Source organism: Cetorhinus maximus, chromosome 1 (genome assembly GCF_964194155.1).
Source record: "Cetorhinus maximus chromosome 1, sCetMax3.hap1.1, whole genome shotgun sequence".
NCBI classification, from domain to species: domain Eukaryota; kingdom Metazoa; phylum Chordata; class Chondrichthyes; order Lamniformes; family Cetorhinidae; genus Cetorhinus; species Cetorhinus maximus.
This window is the reverse complement of record NC_135879.1, coordinates 169,058,025-169,083,249: the sequence shown is the minus strand read 5'-3', so window position 1 is coordinate 169,083,249 and position 25,225 is coordinate 169,058,025. Positions and strand designations below refer to the sequence as shown.

Here is a 25,225-nt window from a genome sequence, read left to right as displayed (position 1 = left end):
AGGAAGTCTTGCCTCTGATTCTCTCAACTGTTGGATCTTCTGAAAGAGATTTCTCCAAGCAAATAAATTTGCTTCATGTTCAAATTTGGCATTTTCTGCTTTTACTTTTAATATTTTGTTTGATCTATCTTCAGAAGAATTTGGCCCACCCCTCCCCTCCCCTCCCCTCCCCACAGTTCTAACATTATAATGACCAACTTTAATGCCCCATTGTGCTACCACTAGTCAGCCATGGTCCTGTTTTCAGCCATCACTGTTCATCAGGTCAGCTGTAGGTCCACTCTTTGTTGCTACTGCACTGATCCATTTATTTTATTCATTCATGGGATGTGGGCATCAGTGGTAAGGCCAGTATTTGTTGCCCATCCCAAATTACCTTGAACTAAGTAGCTTGCTAGATCATTTCAGAGGAATCAACCAGATTCCTGTGGATCATGAGTTACACGTAGGCCAAGCCAGGTAAGGACAGCAGAATCCTACCCTAAGGGACATTAGTGAACCGGATAGTTTTTTACGGCAATTGATAGTTTCATGGTTGCCATTACTGAGGCTAGCTTTATATTCCAGATCTTTTTTAAATTGAATTCAAATTCCACCAGCTGCCATGGTGGGATTTGAGCCCATGTCCCTAGAGCATTAGCCTGGATTACTAATGTCAATACCACTAGGCCATCATCCCTGTTTGCTATTTATCATATAAAATTGATCTACGGTATTATGTAAAAATCAAGAATGAATGTATGACATTGATTTATATTGGAAAACAACTAGTAAAATGTTATCATTACTGCTTCTGAGTAAGTCGTCTTAATTACAGGAATATCCTTTTATTCTTGATGCTTTTCAAAGAGAGGCCATTGCTTGCATTGATAACAACCAATCTGTACTGGTGTCTGCACATACATCAGCTGGCAAAACAGTTTGTGCTGAGTAAGTACTCATTATGATTTGTTTTAACTTGCTTGAATGTTTCTGTTAAGGAAGTGAGGAATCCTCATTTCTTATTTATTCCTATTTCTCATCTATATGATTCCCCTCGCAATAACATCTGAAAGCACAGCTTTAGTTTTAACATGTATGCCACGACACCCAACTCTATCTCACCCCCAACTCTCTCAACTCTGCCACTGTTGCTAAATTATCAAATTGCTTAATCAACATGAGTACTGCATGAGCAGAAATTTCCTTCTCTTAAATATTGGGAAGGCTGAAGCCATTATTTTTGGTCCCTGTTCAAAACTCCATTCCATAGCTACAGATTTCATTCCCCTCCTGTCAACAGTCAGAGGTGAAACCAGACTGTTCCCAACTTTGGTTTCATGTAACAGCACTGTGGGTGTTCCTACAACACATGGAGTGCAGCAGATCAAAAAGGCAGCATCCCACCACCTTCTCGAGGGTAGTTTGGGATGGGCAATAAATGCTGGCTTAGCCAGCGATGCCCTCTTATAATGGTTAAGCTAAGAGGAGATATTAAACAAACCTTGGTTGTATTCTCTGGAATTTGGAAGGTTAAGGAGTGATTTGATTTTTCTATATCTCTTATCAAAATGGACGCTCTAGTTGAATTGAGCATTGCACAGTCTCATTACAAAATATGGTATAAAGCCAAAATGTTTATATTTCCACTCACAATGAAGTTGTTGTAAGCCCCTTGCTCGTTCACCATCTTTTTCAGTTTTGCTGTTATGACCGTAAATATTGCAGATGATGTGGGCTTTGTAAGCACTCTCTTCTGAAATACAGGCTTGCTGAGCCTAAGGCAGCTGCAAATCTTCAGATACTCGCTCCAAGAAGCAAAGGCATAATGTTACATAAACACACAAGAAATTGTAGGAATAAGCCACCATTCAATAAGATCATGGCTGATCTTTGACCTCAATTCTATTTTCCTGCCCAATCCCTGTATCCCTTGAATCCCAAAATCTATTGTTGTCTGCCTTGAACATTTTCAGTGACTGAGCATTCATTGCCCTCTTAGCGTGGAGAATTGAAGAAATTTCTCCTCAACTCAGTCTTAGTTGATTGTCCCCTTGTCCTTGGACTAGTCCCTCCAGTCGACATTGGTTCCAAGCAAAATTAAAGAGGACATTACTGGTTTGACTGAATAAATCATACCAGGCATTGCGTATAATGGGCCAATCATATTCACTGAAGGTGCCCGTTATAAATGGTGCCAATTATATAAGTAACTTTTGCAACAGCTTGTGATAATTTACATTAGAACATAATATACTGGCAAAATAAGGAATAGAGACAGGATTACATTTGGCCCTTTAAGCCTGCACCATCATAGTTGATCTCCCTCAATTCCACCTTCCTGCACCACCTCCATATTCCTTTGCATCCAAAGATCTATCAGTCTCTAACTTGAATATACCCAACAACTGAACATCCACATCTCTCTGGGATAAAGAATTCCAAAGATCTACAACCCTCTGAGAAAAGTTCTCCTTATATCAGTCCTAAGTGGCTGGCTTCTTATTCTGAGAGGTTGACCTGTGGAAGTATGATGTTGTGGCTATAACAGACACCTGGCTTAAAGAAGGGCAGGACTGGGTGTTAAATATCCCTCGATACAAACTGTTCAGGAAATAAAGCAAAGGGACTAAAGGGGGAGGGGTGGCAGCATTGATTAAGGAGATCATTGGAGTGCTCGAGAGAGAGGATGTCCCAGACACTTTGAGGACAGAATCAATTTGGCTCGAGCTAAGGAACGAAAAAGGGTGCAATTACATTGCTCAGTGTTGTCTATAGGTCACCAACAAGTGGGAAGGATGTAGAAGAGCAAATTTGCAAGGAAATTATAGACAGGTGCAAAAATTAAAGGGCAATTATAATAGAGGACTTGAATTATCCAAATATATAGTATAGTAGTAGGATGTAGCAGTAGTAGGAAAGGGCAGTGAGGGGCAAGAGTTCCTAGAGTGTGTTCAGAAAATTTTCTACAACAGTGTTTCCAGTCCATTGAGAAAGGAGGCCCTGCTACACCTGGTTCTTGGGAATGAGGTGGGCCAAGCGGATCGAGTGTCAGTAGGAGAACATTTAAGGGTCAGTGATCATTGTACCATAAGGTTTAGGCTGGCAATGGAAAAGGACAAAGAACAATCCATAGCAAGAATAATTAACTGGGGGAAAGCCAAATTCAATGGGCCAAGAGTGAATCTGGACCAAATAAATTGGAGTCAAAGCTTGGCAGGAAAAATGGTAGCTGAACAATGGACAATCTTCAGACAAGAGGTATTTTGTGCACAGTCAAGATATATCCCTTCAAAAGGGAAAGATGGGGTAAACAAAGCCAGAGCTCCCTGGATGACAAAAAACTTAGAAATTAAGATAAAGGAAAAAGTGTGCTTATGACAGATGTCAAGTAGAAAATACAGTTGAAAACCAGGTTGAATATAGAACGTTCAGAGTTAAAGTGGAAAAGCAAATAAGAAGTAAAGAGGGAGTATGAAAAAACACTGGCAGCCTACATAAAAGGAAATCGTAAAGTCTTCTATAAACATATAAATAGCAAAAGGGTGGTAAAAGATTAGGACCGATTATGGACCAATAAGGGGTCTTACGCATGTAGGCAGAGCCAAAGCTGATGTATTAAACAAATGCTTTGCATCTTTCTTTACCAAAGAAGAAGATGCTACCCAGGCCATGGTGAAATAAAGTAGTTCAGACACTAGAAGGGTTTAAAATTGATGAGGTGGTAATTTTGGATAGGCTGTCTGTACTTAGCGAATAAGGCACCAGGACCGGATGAGATGCATCCAAGTATAGTAAGTGATGTGAGAGTGGAAATTTTGGAGGCACTGGTCTTAATTTTTCCTCTTCCTTAGATTCAGGGATAGTACCAGAGGATTGGAGAATTGCAAACATTACACGCTTGTTCAAAAAAGGGTGTCATGATATGCCCTGCAACTCCAGGGCAGTCAGTTTAACTTCAGCGGTGGGGAAGCTTGTAGAAACAATAATTCAGGACAAAATTAACAATCAGAAGGTGTTTGATACAGTGCCACACAACCGACTTGTGAGCAAAGTTACAGCTCGTGGAATATAAGTGACTAGAGCAGCGTGGATATGGAATTGGATGAGTGACAGGAAACAAAGGATTGTGGTTAAAGCATGTTTTGGGCTGGAGGATGCTTTTTAGTGGAGTTCCCCAGGGATCAGTGTTGGGACCCTTTCTTTTCCATATTAATAACCTAGATTTTGATATACAGGGTACAATTTCAAAATTTGTGGATGATATAAAACTTGGAAGCATTGTGAATTGTGAGGAGGATAATATAGAACTTCAAAAGGACAGGTTGATGGAATGGGAGGACAAGTGGCAGGTGAAGTTCAATGTGGAGAAATGCGAAGTCATTCATTTTGGTAGGAAGAGCATGGAGAGACAATGTAAAATAAAGAGTATAACTCTAAAGGGGGTACAGAAGCAAAGGGACCTGGGTTTATATGTGCATAAGTCATAAAAGTGGCAGGTTGAGAGAATGGTTAATAAAGCATACAGTGTCCTGGACCTTATTAACAGCAGCATTGAGCATAAGAACAAGGAGGTTATGTTGAACTTGTATTAAACACTGGTTCAGCCTCAGCTGGAGTAATCCTTCCAGTTTTGGGCACCGCACTTCAGGCAGGAGAGAGTGCTGAAAAGATTTATGAGAATAGTTCCAGAGATGAGGAACTTCAGTAATGAAGATAGTTTGGAGAAGTTAGGAAATGTTTTCCTTGGAGAAAAGAAAGCTGAGAGGAGATTTGATAGACGTATTCAAAATCATGAGGAGTCTGCACAGACTAGATAGTGAGAAACTGTTCCCACTGATGAAAGGATCGAGAACGAGAGGGCACAGATTTAAGGTAATTGGCAAAAGCAGCATGAAGAATCTTTTCATGCAGCGGGTTGTTTAGGTCTGGAATGCACTGCTTGAGAGTATGGCAGAGGCAGATTCAACTTTAGCATTAAAAAGGACATTAGACTATCGCCTGAAGAGGGAGAATGTGCAGGGTCCAGGGGAGAAGGTGAGGGGAATGGCACTAAGTGAATTGCTCATTCGGAGAGCTGCTTGGGACATGATGGGCCAAATGACCACCTTATGTGCTGTAATAGTTCTGTGAATCTGAGACCTCCTAGTTCTAGATTCCTCAGTCAAGAGAAACAACCTTACTGCAGCTACCTTATCAAGCCCCTTAAAAATTTTATGTTTCAAGGAGACCGCCCCTCATTTTTTCCAAACTTCAGGGAATATGGCTCCAGTTCAATGAATCTCTTCCCAGGATGATATCCTCCTCCCACAAATCAATCTGGTGAATTTTTGTTGCACTCTCTGCAGGGCTTTTCTATCCTTCCTTGGGTAATGAGACCAAACTGTACACAGTACTTCAGGTGCTTTCACCAAGGCCCTGTACAATTGCACTAAGTTTGTAGTAAATGCAAACACACCAATTACCTACCTAATTGCCTGCTATACCTGCATGTTAACTTTATATGATTTTTTTTCATTGTCAGTCCTGTTCATTTTCTAGAAATATAGGAATAGGCCACTTAGCCCCTTCCACTTGTTCTGCCATTCAATGATATTACAGCTGATTTGTGACCTAACTTCATATATCTCCCATTGCTCTGGTCACTTCATACCTTTAGCAAATAAAAATCTATCAATCCAGCATCAATTGTCATTTCTGAAGGAGAATTCCAAAATTCTTCCACCCTTTGCATGAAGAAATCTTTCCTAAATTCATTCCTGAAAGGTCTGGCTCTAATATTTAGTCTATGGCCCTTAGTCTAGACTCGCCAATGAGCAGAAATTGTTCCTCACAATCTACCAAATCTGTGCTCCTTAATATCTCTCAAGCTTCAGTCAAATCACTCCTTAGCCTTTTAAATTTCAGAGAATATAGCCAAGGATTGTTTAATCTCGCCTCACAGTTTAACCCTTAGAGTCTACACTATACTCCTGCCAAGGCTAAATCTCCTTCTTAAGGTGTGATACCCAGAGCTACTTGCAATATTCTAGATGTGGCCTAATCAGTGCTTTGTATTGCTGAAGCATGACTTCTATGCCTTTGTATTCAGCTCCTTTGGATGTAAAGGCCAGCATTCCATTAGCCTTTTTCATTATTTTCTGCACCTGTCCATGAAATTTTAATAACCTGTGTATCTGGGCCCCTAAGTCACTGGACTCCAGTGTTTCTAGCTTTTCACCATTTAGAAAGTTCCCTGTTGTGGACTTTTAGATCTAAAGTGGATGACCTCACATTTGCCTACATTAAAATCTTTTTGCCACAATTTTGCTCATTTATTTAACCTGTCAATATTTCTTTGTAATTTGATGCATCCATTTACCTGCTTACAATATTACCTATCTTTCTGTTACCGGCAAATTTTGGATATGTGACATTTTATCCCATCTTTAAGTCATTAATCAATAAAGTGAGTAGTTGAGGCCCCAAGGTAATTCCTTACAGGACACCACTAGTCATACCCTGTCAATTAGAGTTCCTGCCTGTTTCCCTTACTCAGCCAGTTTCCAAACCAGGTAAGCAATTTATGTTCAGTTCCAGGAGCTGCAACTTTAACCAACAGTCTCTTCTGAGGGCCTTTATGAAATGCCTTTTGTAAGTCCATATAATAACATTGTCCATATAATAACATTTATAGATGTCCCTCTATCCAGTACTTTAATCATCTCTTCAAAAATTTCAATCCGATTCATCAAGTGTCTAGCTTTTTCTGATCAGTTGAAATTTTTCAGATCTCCTTTCATTTATTGTGTGACGCTTAAAGGATTGTGTGGGATTGATGAAACTCCCTTTGTGTTAAAGCTGCCCTTATTTTAAAAAATTATTTAAAAAAAATAAAAGCACAAAAAATGAAAATAAGTAACAGATTCATCAGCATTTTCATATTGCAAGTGAAGATGAATGGTCAAAACATTTGTATTTCCGATGTTTATCTGTTTGCTTTGGATTTAGTTTTCTTATTCTCTAATTTTGTTTTTAAAAAACACTTTCTACAATAACTGTATTTTTCTTTGTTTCCCTTTCTATCAGTGTGAAAGGCAGCGGAGGTTCTCATTTGCGTGTTTTAAAAATAATCTTAAAATGAAACTTTTTTGCTCCTTAGGTATGCAATAGCCCTGGCTTTACGTGATAAGCAAAGGGTTATCTTTACGAGTCCTATCAAAGCGTTGAGCAATCAGAAGTATCGTGAGATGTATGAAGAATTCCAGGATGTAGGACTGATGACAGGCGATGTCACTATCAATCCAACAGCCTCTTGTCTGGTCATGACAACTGAGGTAAAGTTGATCTGTACATTGACATTTATTCCTGCTTACTTGCCTTGTGTTATAGAAAGATAATGATGTGAATTTTGCAGACAGCGACAAATGCTTATAGATGCCCACGGACATTCAGCGGACTTTTGTGTGGTAACATAAGGATTTAGAGAGCGTTTCGGTGCTGATAGGTTCACTGTTATTGCTGCAAAACCCCGGCCAATCACATTTGGGTTCTGAACTAAATGAAGATTTAACCTATAAGTCCATTAATTTATGATTTATGATCCTAATCCAGCAGTTAGCAACTCTGCTGACTAATAACAATAGTTAATATCTGGGCTTTTTGGTTTGAAAATGGAACTGATAAATGTCAGTAAAACTATCCTAATTAGTTTTCTGTTTCAGCAGAAAATCCATCCAACATCATCAAACATGTTACACTGATTAAATTAAATTTGCTAGTCAGCTTAGATTTTGATGACATGGCCCTGACTACTAAGATGAGAACTAATTCCCATGGTTTCGAGCATAGTGAGTTCCTAATCTCAATTGTGTTATTGTGTGAAGGTTCTCAATTGATAAAAGAAAATTGGATGCTCTTCATAACTGGCTGCAGAGTAGCATTTTGTTTAATAATACAGGTTCCTGCATTTGACACTGCAAATCTGATTTTTTTTCCCCAGCTTTTTTGCCTTAAGTTGACTTCAGATGGGCCTAGTATGAGCCCTGTTAACGACCAGGTTAGCAGGGGTGAGCTGATTCCTCCCTTTGCCCCACTCCTGAGTTGGTTATAAAAGAGTGTGAATTTAAAAGGAGGGTGTTATTGCCAGTTTAACATATATTCAGCTGTGTATAACTCATTGCAAAAAATAAGCCAGCCAGGTTCCTTAAGTTAACAAGTCAAGAGTTAATTTTATTGTTGCAACTCACTCAGGTAAAGATGCAGAAATTTTAACAAAAGGTTTCAAATGTCCAACTACCCACTAATGTAAAAACAACACACACAATCCTCGCCCCCACCCCCACCCCTAAGCATGCAAAAAACTAAAGCTCTGCAAAATATTAGATATTAAAAACTTGGCCAAGTAATAAGTGAAGTCAGAAAAAAAAAATATTCCCTGAGTGTCCAGATGCTTGTTCACAGCTGAAGGATCCCAGTCCACAGTAGCTGCTGGTTCTTGGGGTTTCTCACTGGAGACAGCGGTGTTGATTTGGAATTATCCTTTAAGAACTCTCGGCTTGCAGTAATGAGGTCTTGTGGTGGGTTTTTCAAATCACAAACAGCTCAGCTTTGATGAGAGAGGTTTCAGAAGAGAGAGAGATGGGGTAAGGCTGTTGTCCCTGTGGCAGTCTCTCTCTGACTATCCAAAATTCTAGTATCCTCTAACACCCAAGAGCTGGGTCGCGTGACCTCTTTCTGAGAGCTCCATAGCCTTTGTCTCCATAAAAGTAGGCTGTGCTTTGCAAATGCAACATAGTAGCTGTTGTAAGCCAGTGTCCTTTGCTTAGGAAAAGTGTTCTTTCCAAATACGTTCAATGCATATGTATGCCCAACTGATAAAATTATAAATTAATATTTTATATAACACACCTTCAGAGAAACCTTCACAATAATAATCATTATTTCTCTTTGTTCAATGCCCAATTCAGTTTACTGTTGACTAGATTGAAGAAGATTTCTAATTGTTAAAAACGGTCAGAAGTTTAATGTGCTCATTAATGTCCCAAAGTATATTGTATTTCTTGTAATTTAAACCTCATGTTTGAATTTTTTAAAACAGATTTTAAGGAGTATGCTGTACAGAGGATCAGAGGTAATGAGAGAAGTAGCCTGGGTTATCTTTGATGAAATCCATTATATGAGAGATGCAGGTAAGTAAACACTTGATTAGGAAAATGCAGTGATAGTGGGGAGGCACTCTGCAAAGTGAGGCTAAATTGAAAAGCAGGATCACAAAAGTAATACTCAATGGATTACTACCTCAGCTATGAGCATATTGGCATGGGATAAATAAGATCAAAGAGTTGAATGCAAAGATTGGTGTGAGAGAAACGGGTTTTGATTCATTGGCCACTGGCAGCAGTACTGATAAGAGGAAGCTGTACTGTTGGGACAGCCTTCACTTGAACTGTGTCCTGGAAAATCATTAAACTAGGGCTGTAGAGAGGGCTTTAAACTAAATCGTCAGAGGAAATGTTCATGTGCTGGGTAGCGATATGGAGAATGATAACCCGAGTGTGACAAGAAGAACAGAGCACACAAAGATAAGAATGTACCAGCAAATAGGGTCAGAGTATGAAAAATGGTAAAACAACACAATTCAATGCTCTTTATCTGAATACATGCAATATTCATAACAAGATAGATGAATTGATAGCACAAATTGAAATAAATGGGTAAGACATGATAGCCATTACAGAGACATAGTTGCAAGGTGACTAAGATTGGGAGCTGAATATTCATTTGGACATTTGGAAAGATGGAAAGAAAGGAAAAGGTGGTGGGGTAGCTCTGTTAATAAAGGATGAGAACAGTACAGTAGTGAGAAATGATTGTGGCTGGGAAGATCAAGATGTAGAATCAGTTTCAGTGGAGATGAGAAATTGCAAGGGAAAGAACTCACTGTTGGGAATAGTTTAAAGGTCCCGTAACAGTAGCTACACTGGAGCACCGAGTATAAATTCATAAATAATGGGGTCTTGTAAGAAAGCACTGCAATAGTCGAGGGCAATTTGAATCTTGATATAGATTGGGCAAATCAAATTGATAAAGGTAGTCTTAAGGATGAGTTCACAGTGTGTATTTGGGTCAGTTTCTTAGAACAATATATTCTGGAACCAAGCAGGGAACAGGCTGTTTTCGACCTGGTAATATATAATGAGATAGAGTTGATTAATGAACTCATAGCAAAGCATCCTGTAGGCAAGAGTTATCATCTTGTGATACAATTTCATATTCAGTTTGAGGGTGAGAAACTAGGGTCTGAAATACGTGCCTTAAACATGAATAAAGGCATCTGCAAAGTTAGAAGATAATGTTCGCTACAGTGGACTGGGAAAATAGGTTAAAAGGCAAGGTGGTGGAGAAGCAATGGCAGACATTTAAGGAGATTTTTCTTACTTTTCAACAAAAATATATTCTTTTCAGAAAGAAAGGCTCTACAAGAAGGATGCATCATCTATGGCTAACTTAGGGAGTTAAGGCTGGTATGAAATTGAGAGCTAAGATATGCAATGTTGCAAAGATTAGTGGTAGACCAGAAGATTGGCAAAAGTTTGAAAACCAGCAAAGGATGATGAAAAAAATGAGAGAAATTAGAATATAAAGTCATCCAGCAATATTACCAGAAGCACCCACTGGACAATGGATTTCCAAAAGCTTTTAACACAGCTTTGGTTACTGGAACAGCAAATTTCTGCAGGGTGGCTAGAGGCTTTTCTCCAAGACTGTTTCACGCAGTCACCTTTCAAGATCTCACACGGCCACACCTCACGCCGACTTCCATCCTTCTTTAACTACATTTTATCCCTTTTGATTTCTAAATCTCATTGTTGCCACTTGTCTTTAGAAGTTACTTTTCCCAGAATATAGTAATCTTTCACATTCTCATTATGGCTAGCACTTTTGGGAAAAATCAATGTAGTAACCTTGCCTTATTTATCATGCCAGTTGTAAAAACTTTACCATGTTCCTTTGAAAATCAAACACCTTATCTAATTTATGTAAAAATGCAAATTTAATTTGCACATCTGTTGACCTCACACGAGCTATACTCATCTCCATCTCAGATGCTTGTTTTACACCTCACTTCTTTGATAACGTAAATCTTACAGCCTAACTGTCTCCAGTTTAATTAACTTAGCCACACACACATAAGCCTGCTTTAAAATGTCCCACAATAATATTAGGAAAAATTTGATAGTTTCTTGACATGATAACAAAATTAGATTGATGTTAACTTCCTTCTACCATCTATCTCTCTCCTCTCTCTCTTTGCACTCTCCCTCTCTCTCACACACGCGCACACACACACACAAAGATTGATGAACCTGTACTGAAAGAGATTAACAAGGAAATAAAAAGAGCAGATATAATTTTGTGCTGCTCTTGGACATCTCATAGTGTTCTAAATGATTAGCCTGCAAGTAAGTGTCTTTCTGAAGATGAGAAATGTGTGGTGAGTTTAAAAAAAACATATTTCCGTGCCGATGAAATTGCAACAGATTGAAGCTTTCTGAACATATATCTGTTTGGATTAGCAGTTTGGATCTTTGTCCTTGGTTTTATTACCAAAAACATGCAAGGTTTAAAGTACACTACTTAGCACATGGAAGTTTAGTACAGGCAGATATTTTTCAGTTAGCATTTACAAGAGAGGGGAAAATTTTGGATCTGTATGAAGATTCCATTAATGAAGGGCTATTTTGCTGGTGAGCCAGTTCTTAGATTCTGCTTCATTGTGACAAGATGCTAGACTATGCACTATTTAACAATTTTCTTGGAAACGTAAGTTAAATTTATTACGTTTTATTTTCAGAGCGAGGTGTTGTTTGGGAGGAAACAATTATTCTTCTCCCAGACAATGTTCACTATGTGTTCCTTTCTGCAACTATCCCCAATGCACGCCAGTTTGCCGAATGGATATGCCACCTTCACAAGCAGGTAATTATGTATAATTTTGTATCTTTTAGTGCAATAATGCTGAGGGAGAAACTGGAGTGTTCTTGACATTAACTTGGACCCCTTGAAAATGGAAGCCTCTTGACAGTTGAAGAAGGAAGTTTATTGGTTAGAAAGTCGGAAACTGTAGGATGAAAGAGAATATACTCAGGTGGGAAATGACAAGTGATGTACTGGGGTTTCAAAGCCAGACTTCAGTTGAAGTACTATATTTGGTTACAGATGTCACACCTCAGTAAGGATATATTGGCTTTGCAGTGGGCGCTGTGCTAATTCATCAGAATGACACTGGGCCTTAAAGGGTTAAGCTATGAAGACCGATTGCATAAACTTGACTTTTTGATCCAATTAAGGTCTTCAAAATAATAAAGGGATTCAGAGGGCTAATACTGAGAAGCTTGCCGCACGAGGAATCCAATACAAGGGGCATACTCTTAAAATTAGAGCCAAGCCATTCAGGATTGAAATTCAGAAGAATTTTTGCACATTAACTATGTTTGATATCTGAAATTATCTCCCCCTGAAAAGTGGATGCTGTCTCTCAATTAATATTTTCAAGACTCAGATTAGTTGAGCTTTATATTATGTAAGGTTACCCAGGAATGTGAACCAAAGGCAGGTAAATGGAATTGAGGTACAAATTAGCATTGATCTAATCAAATGATGGAATAGACGCTGGGTTGAATTGACTATTTCTGGTCCTATGTACCCATCAATCTATACTAAATAACTATGCTTGCCAATATACAGGTTACTAAAACAACTAGAACTCAACGAAGGACTGAAACCTGAATTTTGCGTTTAAAAACACTTGTATATATTCTTAATTTTGAATGGAACATGCAGCTTAAGTTGTAGTTTGGAAGGTCCTGCTGGGGGGGCATTGAAGACAGTAGGAAACGACTACATTTCCTGGCTCTACAGCATTATTGGAGGCAACACGAGCCCCCCTACACTTTCTGTTGCTCATTTCCCAAGACTTAGTGAGGATGCAGCAGGTCGACAATACTAGACGAACTGTTCACCTTGCCATTCTTCAGCTTGTCTGTCATCCTGAGTCCCAATCTGTTGAACCCCAAGTCCTTGTTTAAGTCCATGCAACCCATAGCTGGTTCTGGCTCTCTTATCAAATTCTTCCAGGCTTTCAGAAGCAGAACTGGGGTGATTTGTTTCATATTCTGGGAGACTTGGCACCTTTAAGTGCAGGATACCATGAGCTCGATTAAACTGTTCTTAGCTCCATTTCTTGGCTGTATTCTGCCCAAGACTTCTGATTCTTCTAACACTTAATTTTCAGTCTTCCCAAGTTCCACTTGACAAACAGATTGTCTAAATTCTATACCTGACTCATAGTAAGGCACCCTCCCCTATCATCCCTGTCTCACCAACTCGAGTCCTTCTGGTAATGGTGTTTCCACTATTGTGTTTGGTCAGGAACTCCACGATATCAACCCAGTGACAGTGCAGTAACCATGCTATATGTCCAAAGTCAGGATGCTGAGTGACTTCAGATTATGGTATTCCCATTTTGCTGCTCTTCTCCTTCAATAGTAACAACAACATGTATTTATTTGAAGCCTTCAGCATAGTAAAATGCCTCAAGCGGTAGAGGCCATGGGATGGAGGTGCTGTTGAAGTAACCATGGTGAGTTGCTGGGCTGCACCTTGGAGATTGTATAGTACAGATGGCAGCCAAAGTTGGTGGTGGGAGGTGGAGACTTCACCTGGAGACAGGGGTATCAGTTAAATGAACTGTTTGGATAGTGTCAAACTTCTTGAAGAGTTGTTGCAGTTTTTTTTAATTCATTCATGGGATGTGGGCATTGCTGGCTAGGCCTGCATTTATTGTCCATCCCTAACTGCCCTTGAGAAGGTCATGATGGGATGCATTCTTGAACCGCTGCAGTCCATATGGTATATGTACACTCACAGTACTAATAGGGAGGGAGTTCCAGGATTTTGACCCAGCGACAGTGAAGGAATGGCGATATATTTCCAAGTCAGGATGGTGAACGGCTTGGAGGGGAACTTCCAGGTGGTGGTGTTCCCATGTATCTGCTGCCCTCGTCTTTCTAGATGGTAGTGGTCATGGGTTTTAAAGGTGCTATAAGAGGCTTGTTGAGTTCTTGCAGTGCATCTTGTAGATGGTACACACTGCTGCCACTGTGCGTTGGTGGTAGAAGGAGTGAATTTTTGTGGATGGGGTGCGAATCAAGCAGGCTGCTTTGTCCTCCATGGTATCAAGCTTCTTGAGTGTTGTTGGAGCTGCATTCATCCAGGCAAGTGGAGAATGTTCCATCACACTCCTGACTTGTGCGTTGTAGATGGTGGACAGGCTTTGGGAGTCAGGAGGTGAGTTACTCGCCGCAGGATTCCTAGCCTCTGACCTGGTCTTGTCGCCACAGTATTTACATGGCTAGTCCAGTGCAGTTTCTGGTCAGTGGTAACCCCCAGGATGTCACATTTGTCCTGGTGTGTAATGGATCTTCTTTCACACTTTTGACTTTATATGGGAGAGGCCTTGAGACGACCCAGCCATTGCCCTGTTCTTACAGCAGTGATGTTTCTCTGATTGGTCTGGTTCAGTGGGTTAGTGATGACTCAACCATGTTGATGGGGCCTTTGGAAGTGCCATGCCATTGAAGACAAAGGGGCTGTTGCTGAACTTTGTCTTGTTTGGGGGAATCATTTTCTGGCACATAGGTGACATTCATGTTATGTTTGCCATTTGTCTGCCCAAGCCTAGATATTACAGGCTGTTGTAGGCTGGCATGAGCTGCTGCTTTATTGAAAGAGTTGTCGATGGAGTTCAACACTGGAATCATTAACGAACAGCCCCTTTCCTGCCTTTGTGATAGAGGGCAGGTCATGGATCAGAAGATAGTTGGATGTAAGATGCCTCCCTGAGGAATTAACTTATAGACAATGACCCAGACACCATCACCATCCCTGGGTATTTCTTATCCCAGTGACAATACAGACCCACCAGTGGTGGTGGCACAGTGGTATAATGTCAGGAGAGAGCTGCCCTGGGAGGCCTAAGCATCAAGTCTGAGCCCCATGAAGTCTCATGGCATCAGGTCAGACATAGGCAAGGAAACCTCCTGCTGGTTACCACCTACCATCCACCCCTCATTAGAACATAAGAAATAGGATAGGGAGTAGGCCATTCGGCCCTTCAAGCCTGCCCCACCACTCAATAAGATCATGGCTGATCTGCCCGAGGCCTCAACTCCTCTTTTGTGCCAGCTCCTCATAGCCCTCAACTCCCTGATATTTAAAAAATCTTTCCATATCCTCTGTAAATACTTACAGTGATCTAAACTCCACAACTCTCTCAGGTAGAGAATACCAGACATTCCCTACCCTCTGAGAGAAGTAATTCCTTCGCATCTCAGTTTTAAATGAGCGTCCCCTTATTCTATAACCATGTCCTCTATAGTTCCAGAATCCTCCACTCACGGAAACATCTTCTCAAGATCTACCCTGTCAAGCCCCCTCAGAATCTTGTACGTTTCACTAAGATCACCCCCATTCTTCTAAACTCTAATGAATAAAGGCCTAACCTGTTTAGCTGTTCTTGATATGTCAACGCCTCCATCCCAGGAATCAACCTAGTAAACCTCTTTTGAACTGCCTCCAATGCCAGTATGTCCTTTCTAAAATACAGGGACCAAAACTGTACACAGTACTCGAGGTGCAGCCTCACCACCACCCTGTACAGTTGTAACAAGACTTCCCTATTTTTAAACTCCAACCACCTCGTAATACAGGCCAAAATTCCAATTGCCTTCTTAATTACTTGCTGCAACTGCATGCTAACTTTTTGTGTTTCATGCACAATGGCACCCAGATCCCCCTGTGCTATACTTTTTTGGAGAGTCTCTCCATTTAAATAATAGTCTGCCTTTTGATTCTTCCAACCACATTGCATGATCTCACACTTCCCTCAGCTGATGAATCAGTACTCCTCTATGTTGAGCACCACTTGGAGGAAGCACTGAGGATGGCAAGGGTGCAGAATGTACTCTGGGTGAGAGACTTCAGTATCTATCACCAAGATACTTGGTAGCGCCATGCTGGTGCTTACTAAACTGGCTGAGTCCGAAAGGGCATTGCTGCTAGACTGGATCTTCGGCAGATGGTGAAGGAACCAACCAAGAGGGAAAAACCTACTTGAACTCATCCTCATCAATCTACCTGTTGCTGATCCTTTTGTCCATGATAATATTAGTAGGAGTGACCACCGCACAGTCCTTGTGGAAATGAAGTCTCCTCTTAACATCGAGGATACCCTCCATCGTGTTGTGTGGAATTATCACCGTGCTAGATGGGATAGATTACAAATAGATCTAGTAACTCAAATTGGGCATCCATGAGGCGCTGTGGGCCATCTGCGGCCGCATAATTGTATACAACCACAATCTATGGCCTCATGGCCCGGCATATCCCCAACTCTACCATTACCATCAAACCGGGGAATCAACCCTGGTTCAATGAAGAATGTAGGAGGTCATGCCAGGAGCAGCACCAGGCATGCCTCAAAATGGGATGTCAGCCTGGTGAAGGTACAACACTTGCATGCCAAACAATGGAAACAGCATGCGATAGAACTAAGCGATCCCACAACCAACGGATCGGATCTAAGATCTGCAATCCTGTCACAACCGGTCGTGAATTGTAGTGGGCAATTAAAAAATTAACTGTAGGAGGAGGCTCCACATACACCATCCTCAAGGATGAGGGAGCCCAGCACAACAGTGCAAAAGACAAGGTTGAAACATTTGTGTCCATCTTCAGCCAGAGGTGCTGAGTGAATCATCCATCTCGGCCTCCTCCTACGGTATACAATTATGCGGCTGCAGTTGCCAGTCTTCAGCAAATTTTATTTACTCCACATGATGCCAAGCAATGGCTGAAGACATTGTACACTGCAAAAGCAATGGGTCCTGACAACATACCATGTGCAGTACTGAAGATTTGTACTCCAGAACTAGCCGTGCCCCTAACCAAGCTGTTCTAGTACAGCTACAACACTGGCATCTTCCCAGCTATTTGGAAAATTGCCCAGGTATGTCCTGTCCACAAAAAGCAGGACAAATCTAATGAGGCCAATTACCACCCCATTCAGTCTAGTCTCGATCACCAACAATGTGATGGAAAGTGTTGCTGACAGTGCTATTAAGCAACACTTATTCAGCAATAACCTGCTCACAGATGCTAAGTTCGGGTTCTGCCAGGGCCATTAATCTCTTGACCTCCTTGGTCCAAACAGGGACAAAAGAGCTAAACTCAAAAGACGAGGTGATTGGCAGGGTAAACACTTTGTTTCTCCTGGCTGGGGAATCTAGAACATGTGGACACAGGCTCAGGATAAGGGGGCAATCATTTAGGACTGAGATGAGCAGAAATTCTTACCTAAAGTGTTGTGAATCTTTGCGATTCTCTACCCCAAAGGGTTGAGGATGCTCCATCTGAATATCTTCATGGTTGAGATAGATCTTTGGTGTCTTGGGGAATCAAGGATATGGCACGGCTGATGGTAAATGCTGAGCTGCCCAAATCCAAGACGGAAACTTGGAAACAGCTGCGAAAATGGCTTTTGCAATTTGTATAGTATGAGGAGAGGTTCTGAAATCAGGAAATGATGTCTCTGAGTACTTGTGATGATTTTATATTAAAGTAAACATTTATTAAAAGAATAAAGTAAAAAAAACAATTACACTTAAACACAAGAATGGCTTTAAACAGTAAACAGTAATTTAAAACAGTTCCACAAGATCTTAACTACCCTCAGAGCTAACCTTCCCCTTTTCTGTTCAGCAACTATCCTTATAGATTCTAAAATGTGTAGAATTCTAGAAACTTTTACCACATAGTGCCTTTTCCTTGTTGTGACCTCTGAGGCTGACAGCACCTCGTTCTCCCAGCCTGGCCTTGTTCACACTGTCTTCTGGGAGTTCTGCCCAGCTACCCTGCAGTCTCCTGGGAGATCTAACCAGCTACCCTGCTGTCTTCTTTAAATGCATTCCTTCCCTTTGATCTCTGTATTGTCTTAACCAGTCTCTTCAGAAATGCTTTCTTCCCAGAATTGATTAAACTCATTCCTTATCCTTAACAAACTTACCCTACCTTTACCTTACTTACACCTTTTACAACCTGCATAAATCCCCCTTTGAACTAAAACAACTCTGTTCAAAAACAGTCCTGTTATTGCTTTGTGCAAAACTCTGATTGAAGTTCCTCTCAGTTCATTAACATATCATAACCTCTTCTGATTATTGGTTTTAGACTTGTGCAGTCACTCTGACTCTTACTCCAATTACCCTAACTGCCTGTCCTCCAGTACATAAGAAAAGTGACAGTGATATTAGCAGATGAAAAATATTACAATTTCTTGTTTTGTTGACAATGGGGAGCAAACGTGAAAGTGGAGTTGAAGCCAAAGATCAGCCACAGTCTTATTGAATGGCACAGCAGGCTCAATGAGCCATATGGTCTACTCCAGCTGCTTTTTCTTACGTTCTTAACTCTTCACGCTGTGGCTTCTTTCGCATTCTCCCTCTTCTCTCAGCCTTCAGTTGCAGTACATTCAATTGTTCTGTTCCCACACTCTTGAGCCCTTTGTTTAAAGCCCTCTTCCTTGCCATCCCTCTCTCCTTCAAAAGGTCCTTTAAAAGCTATTTGTTTGATCATGCTGTCAGTCACATCCCGTATGTATTTTCCCAACATTGCATTTTTGCCCCTGATATGTGCAATAAGCTATTTTATCATGATACATCAAGCCAACAGCACAAAAACAGGCCATTTGGCTCAGCTATACCAGTGTTCATGCTCCACACCAACCTCCTCCCACCCCTCTTCACCTAACCCCAACAATATACTCTAGCACACTTTATGCTACCAGATTTTCTGTTTGTCTTTTGATTAATCCAAACAGGAATACCGGTATGTACTAAAAGTTTAAGGATCACAGTCTGAAGGCATTAACCTGTATAACGCTCAATTCTGAAATGAGTTTTCCATGGATTCAATGCCTTGGAGTGATTACCACGAATGGCCTTTTGATAAATTCAAGTGGGAGAAACTGGCAGAGTTGTTTTTAGCTCCGCTTCTCTCAAGGATTCAGTCAGGCGATGAAGAATGTGAGCTTAGAGGCAAGATTAAGAACTGGGATCAATTTCATCATCTTGGAAGGAGGCAATTTAATCACCTTAGTGAAATGCCTGATCTTGGTTCAGGGTTTTGCAGTGGAAATGTGAATTTTATTTAATCGTGTACTGTAACACAACTTACTTATTTTCGTTAATCCAAAAACGTGAATACTTTTGTACCCCTGATTCCACTAGCTTATTTCTAATGTTCCCTTATTCTCATACTTATCTGAATCTTTTCAAAACTTATAGTTACATTGCTTTCTCGAGCATAAGCAGCATGATTACATTTAGTGATGCTTTGTACACTCAAATTCCTATTTTGGTTATTTCCTGATCGTTAATAATGTTATTGTTTGTGTTTATGGAAGTACAAGCCTTTTCTCCCATTAAATGTAGTTTAAAATAGTAGACAGATTTGTTTTTTTTCAACTGGTTTCAGAATTGACAGGTCCAATAGAATCTGACAGTATTCTGCACACTAGGTGGCATCTTAGTTCACAAACCAATAACTGATCAAGATTCCTTTTCCCAGCTCGTTTCATCACAATTTCTCAATGTTAAAACCATGCTCTCTGACAGGAAGAAAATTAAAACATTTGGCATACTTCTAATAGAATAGCCCTGTCCTTCTGGCTCTAGAACTCAAGAAGATTTCAAGTAGGCATGCTTTCCCTCATCTCCTAACAAAATAGGATTCTAATTGGGAGCTGGATTTGCACCTTCTTTTAATTTTATCATAAAATTACGCAGAAATGACACAAAATAGGTCATTTGGTTCAAAACAGCCTATTAGTTTTTATCCTGTATCCATATATTCCCATAGATTCAACCATCTATGTAATCTATTAAATTTTGCATTTCTGAAATTGTAAGCTTAAAAAAAGTCTTCAATATTTTAGCAGTTTAAGTTGTGTGCAATATTGTTGCAATATTGAATGTTGTTAAAATGTATGACTTATAAACTAGTTGCTGTATTTGAGGTGTATATTTGTGGTTAAATCCACATTTTGTAATTTATATTCAGCTTCTTAATCATAATTTTTGTTTTAGCCGTGCCACGTGATCTATACCGACTACAGACCGACGCCGCTGCAGCATTATATTTTTCCAGCAGGCGGTGATGGATTGCACCTAGTAGTCGATGAAAATGTAAGTGAGGCAGAACTTTGAAATGCACTACATAGATTAATTAAATTTTGTTTGTATACTTTGTACCATGAATATTTAAATTCACAATATTAGATGGGTTATTTTTGCCAGAAAAGTGGCTAACCAAGTGAAACTTCTGGGTGCTGGCCACCCTATTGACTCCAAGTCTGCTTGATAAAAGTTGCAGATGTGCCTGTGAATGCCTGAGCAGCCGTCTGCCTGTTTCCAGGGCAAAGGGAGAGACTATTGGAATTTATAAATCAAGTCCCACACCAGATGTAGGATCTTGGTTGCGATTTTCAGCCATGTGGGTGGAGTATCCTTAGATGGATCACAGGAGACCGTGCAAAAAAATAGGTGATAAGATGCATTTTAATTTTTCTAAGGTCATTGAACCTCAACTGTCGTTCCATGCAAGGCCTTCTTTGCCTACCCCCACCCTCACCCCCTTACCAGCTGTCCCAGTTAAATGAGGCCCAAATTTATTAATAGCTTGGGCTTCGTGATGCTGACAGCAGGTAAATAGCATGCCACTCTGACAACTTCATGCTTGTTTCAAGCAGAAGTCCAAAATTACTCCCATGGGGTAACATAGTTAATTGACTCCTGTGTAAACAAACTTGGAATGTTGCTTGACCATTTGCTCATTTTTTAAACATGAACAATTAATTAGAGATTTTGTGATGCTTCACAATTCGCCTGCCAATTGTTTTGAAATCAGGCCTACGGTAGGAACTAGCTGTCCTTGCTTCGTGTAATAAATCGGTATGTTTGAGTCAGCCCTGCTTTTTCTCAAATTTTAATTTATTTTCAAATATCCAATACTAGAAATATTGTCACAATCTGTTTTTTAATTAATGTTCAGGCACAGGCAACTAGATATTAAATCAAATATGAGATGATTGTGAAATTTTAAAGAAAGATTTAACAGTGATACCCAATTTATTCCAGTACCATTTACAGGTTGTGGCCAGTTGGCTTTAACACTTAGTTTTAAACATTTTACTGGTACTTGTAATTTAGGCATTTTGCTGTGCATTTCTTTTGAAAAATATTGTGTTCCCAATTTTACCTTGAGTAGATAACCAGTTAAAGATTGGTCAGAAATATTAATTTTAAAGGATAAAAATGATAACCGCACGAGTTGGAAACTTAGTTGGAAATAACTGGAATCTTGTTGCAGCTGATAGCTTAGAATGGGCAAAAAAATGTTGTGTCCCAGCTTGACAGAGGGAGCTCTGTTGGTTCACTGACCATTCCTTTGCATCAGAATTCCATTTTCCACAATTTATTCACTCATTCTAATTGTAAGTTTAATCAAATCAGCAAAAATGATTGTAGACAACAGCTCAAAGCTACCTTTGTAGTACCTGCAGAGATGACTACAATTTTTCTGTTTTGATTCAATTCCACTTGGTCCTTGAAGTGTTTTTTTTACCCAAGTCATCAATTAACAAAAAGAAGCAAATGGAACTAGAAATGTTCGAGTGACTTACATAAATAAAATAATAAACCTGCTCTGCAATCTGATACTGCTGGAGTAATGGTAGGTTTACATTTTAGAATGCTTAAGAGTGAAAATGTGACTGCAGCACTGAAACTTCATGCACTGCTTCTGGCAATGCAGATATTGCCTGGCATTCTGTCTTTTATACTGATTTGTTCAAATGCTAATATCGCTATAAAGTGTTGTCCAAGCATGTATGTTCTCCAAGCGTGTATGTTCCCAGAGTTAAATTAATCATGCAACTGTTTACATTATAGCTGTCTCTTGCTGCTCAAGGCATTCCACCTTAATAAATATGTAGAGATTTCATCCACCCCCACCCCTGTCTTACATGGTGTTTAAGAGGTGTGTTAACTCATTTCGGAAAAATACATTTTCAAGGCCATTGAAAGCGGGAAACGAGGCAGAGATGGCTAGTTGTCAGAACTACTGAAGTAAATTATATCCAGAAGACAATGACAGCTTAACTTCAATTTCCCCTTAAAGTAAATTAGAATAGGGACTATTTCTAAAATAGGTACAGAGATTCATGGAAATACACAAACAGATCAGTCAGCATCTGTAAAGAGATAAGTGAGGAAATTCATGTTTTTGGTGTTTAATCTTCATCAGAGGTGGAGCAGCTTAATTTTCATTTGCTGGTTTGATCCCAAAGCGTACAAATTTAGATGTGCAAAATGACTTTGACCTTGGAAATTGGAAAATAATTTCTAGTATGACAAATGCAGAAAGATGATAGTACTTCCCTCCAACTTTATAGCCACTCTTGATTCTAATAAGTATTTACTTTGCAGAAAAATGCATCTTTGTTTTTGTATATCAAAGGGAGATTTTAGAGAAGATAACTTCAACACAGCCATGCAGGTACTGAGAGATGCTGGTGATCTTGCAAAGGGTGATCCAAAAGGGCGGAAAGGAGGAACAAAAGGTACTGAAAAAGTGATGTGTTTGTTTGCGGCAGGGTGCCTGATCATGCAATGAAATGCTGGCTAAAAATTTAGGCGTTGTATCTTCATTAAGGTATTGTTTTAGCCGTTCTCCTGTTATTTCCCTGCACCATTTTTGCTGTAGCTTGAAATCTTGTTTCTATTTAATTTGCATCTTCTCTGATTTGTGATCCATATTTGAAGTGTTTTCTCTCCCTCCTTAGCTTATTTCAGGGATGAGAAATTTCTGCCCTTTGGCAGAATTCCAACTTTTTGATTATGGAATTTGAAATGTTTTTCCGACCTCTGCCTTGCACTCCCCATAGTCCTTTGCTGGATTATGTACATGCGAAGTGAAGCAAGTTCATGTCCTGTTGTTAGTATGGGCTTCATCCTGTATTGCATGCACTAGCTGCATTGAATGCTGAAATATTGAAATGCTGAGGTCACTTTGGTGATTTTATACAAACGTTTTGGCCCACTGTCTTGATGGTAATACAAGGTAAACAAAGGAAATCTAATGTTTTTACTGACTTAAAATCTAATAATTATGCCCATTTGAAGTTGCCTGGAACATAACAAACATGCGAACAAGGAGCAGGAGTGTGCCACTCAACCCCTCGAGCCTGCTCCGCCATTTAATAAGATCATGGCTGATCTGATAGTGACCTGAAATCTGCACCCAACCTACCACCGATAACCTATCACCCCTTGCTTACCTCTCCCTTAAAAACATTTAAAGACTCTGCTTCCACCACTTTTTCGGAGAGAGAGTTCCAAAGACACTCAACCCTCTAAGAGAAGAAAATTCGCCTCACCTCTGTTTTAAATGGGCGACCCCTTATTTTTAAACAGTGATCCCCAGTTCTAGATTTTTTCACGAGAGGAAACATCCTCTCCACATCCACCCTGTCAAGACGCCTCAGGATCTTCTATGTTTCAATCAAGTCACCTCTTACTCTTCTAAACTCCAGTGGATACAAGCGCAGTCTGTCCAACCTTTCCTCATAAGACAACCCACCCATTCCAGGTATTAGTCTGGTAAACCCTCTCTGAACTGCTTCTAACACATTTACATCCATCCTTAAATAAGGTGACCAATACTGTACACAGTTCTCCAAATATGATCTCACTAGTGCCCAGTACAACTAAAGCATAACCTCCATACTTTAGTATTCAATTCGCCTCATAAAAAATGATAACATTCCATTAGCTTTTCTAATTACTTGCTGTACCTGCATGCTAGCCTTTTGTGATTCATGCATGAGGACACCCAGCTCCCTTTGCACCTCAGAGCTCTGCAATCTCTCACCATTTAGATAATATGCTTCTCTTTTATTCTTCCTGCCAAAATGGACAATTTCACATTTTCCCACATTATACTCCATTTGCCAGATCTTTGCCCACTCAATTAACTTATCCAAATCTGTTTGTAGCCTCCTTCTGTCCTCTTCATAACTTACTTTCCTACCTATCTTTGTGTATCAGCAGATTTGGCAACCATCCCTTCATGCAAGTCATTTATATTGTAATAAGTTGAGGTCCCAGCACTGATCCCTGCGGCACATCACTCATTACATCCTGCCAACCCGAAAAAGACCCATTTATGTCTACTCTCTGCTTCCTGTTAGTCAGCCAATCTTCTATCGTACGTTACCCCCACACCATGAGCTTTGATTTTCCGCAATAACCTTTGATGTGGCACTTTATCAAATGCCGACTGGAAATCTAAATACAGTGCATCCACCTGTTCCCTTGTATCCACAGCACATGTTACTTCCCCAAAGAACTCCAATAAGTTGGTTAAACATGATTTCCCATTCACAAAAACATGTTGACTTTGCCTGATGACCTTGAGCTTATCCAAGTGCCCTGCTATAACTTCTTTAATAATAGCTTCTAACATTTTCCATACGTCAGGTGTTAAGCTAACTGGCCCGAGTTTCCTGCTTTCTGTCTCCCTCCCTTTTTGAATAATGCCGTTACATTTGCTATCCTCCAGTCTAATGGAGCCTTCCCCCAATCTAGGGAGTTTTAAAATTAAAACCAATGCATCAACTATCTCACCAGACAATTATTTTAAGACCCTAGCATGAAGTCCATCAGGACCCAGGCTCTTGTCAGCTCGCAGCTTCAACAATTTATTCAGTACCAATTCTCTGGTGACTGTAATTTTCCTGACCCCCTCCCTCACTTCCATTTCCTGGTTTATAGCTGCTTCTGGGATGTTACTTGTATCCTCTATAGTGAAAACTGATGCAAAATACCTGTTCAATTCATCTGCCCTCTCCTTGTTTTCCATTATCAATTCTTCAGACTCACTTTCTATAGGACCAATGCTCACTTTGTTAACTCGTTTCTTTTTTAAAATATTTATAAAAACTCTTACTATCTGTTTTTATATTTCTGGCTAGCTTTCCCTCATACTCTAATTTTTCCCTTCTTATTAGTCTTTTAGTCATTCTTTGCTTTTCCTTATATTCTGTCCAATCTTTTCAACTGCCACCTGTCTTTGCTCAATTATATGC

At 40.0% G+C, this 25,225-nt stretch overlaps 1 protein-coding gene across 3 annotated transcripts in view; it reads left to right on the top strand.

Annotated features, from left to right (window-relative positions):
* Window positions 1–25,225, top strand: part of mtrex (Mtr4 exosome RNA helicase) — a 157,808-nt gene that overhangs the window by 22,086 nt on the left and 110,497 nt on the right. For all 3 annotated transcript variants that reach the window (XM_078549726.1, XM_078549721.1, XM_078549716.1), the window contains exons 5-10: window positions 818–930; window positions 7,121–7,295; window positions 9,059–9,149; window positions 11,816–11,940; window positions 20,166–20,264; window positions 22,597–22,699. In XM_078549726.1, the coding sequence (XP_078405852.1) occupies window positions 818–930; window positions 7,121–7,295; window positions 9,059–9,149; window positions 11,816–11,940; window positions 20,166–20,264; window positions 22,597–22,699 (706 nt within the window). The remainder of the gene's footprint in view (window positions 1–817; window positions 931–7,120; window positions 7,296–9,058; window positions 9,150–11,815; window positions 11,941–20,165; window positions 20,265–22,596; window positions 22,700–25,225) is intronic.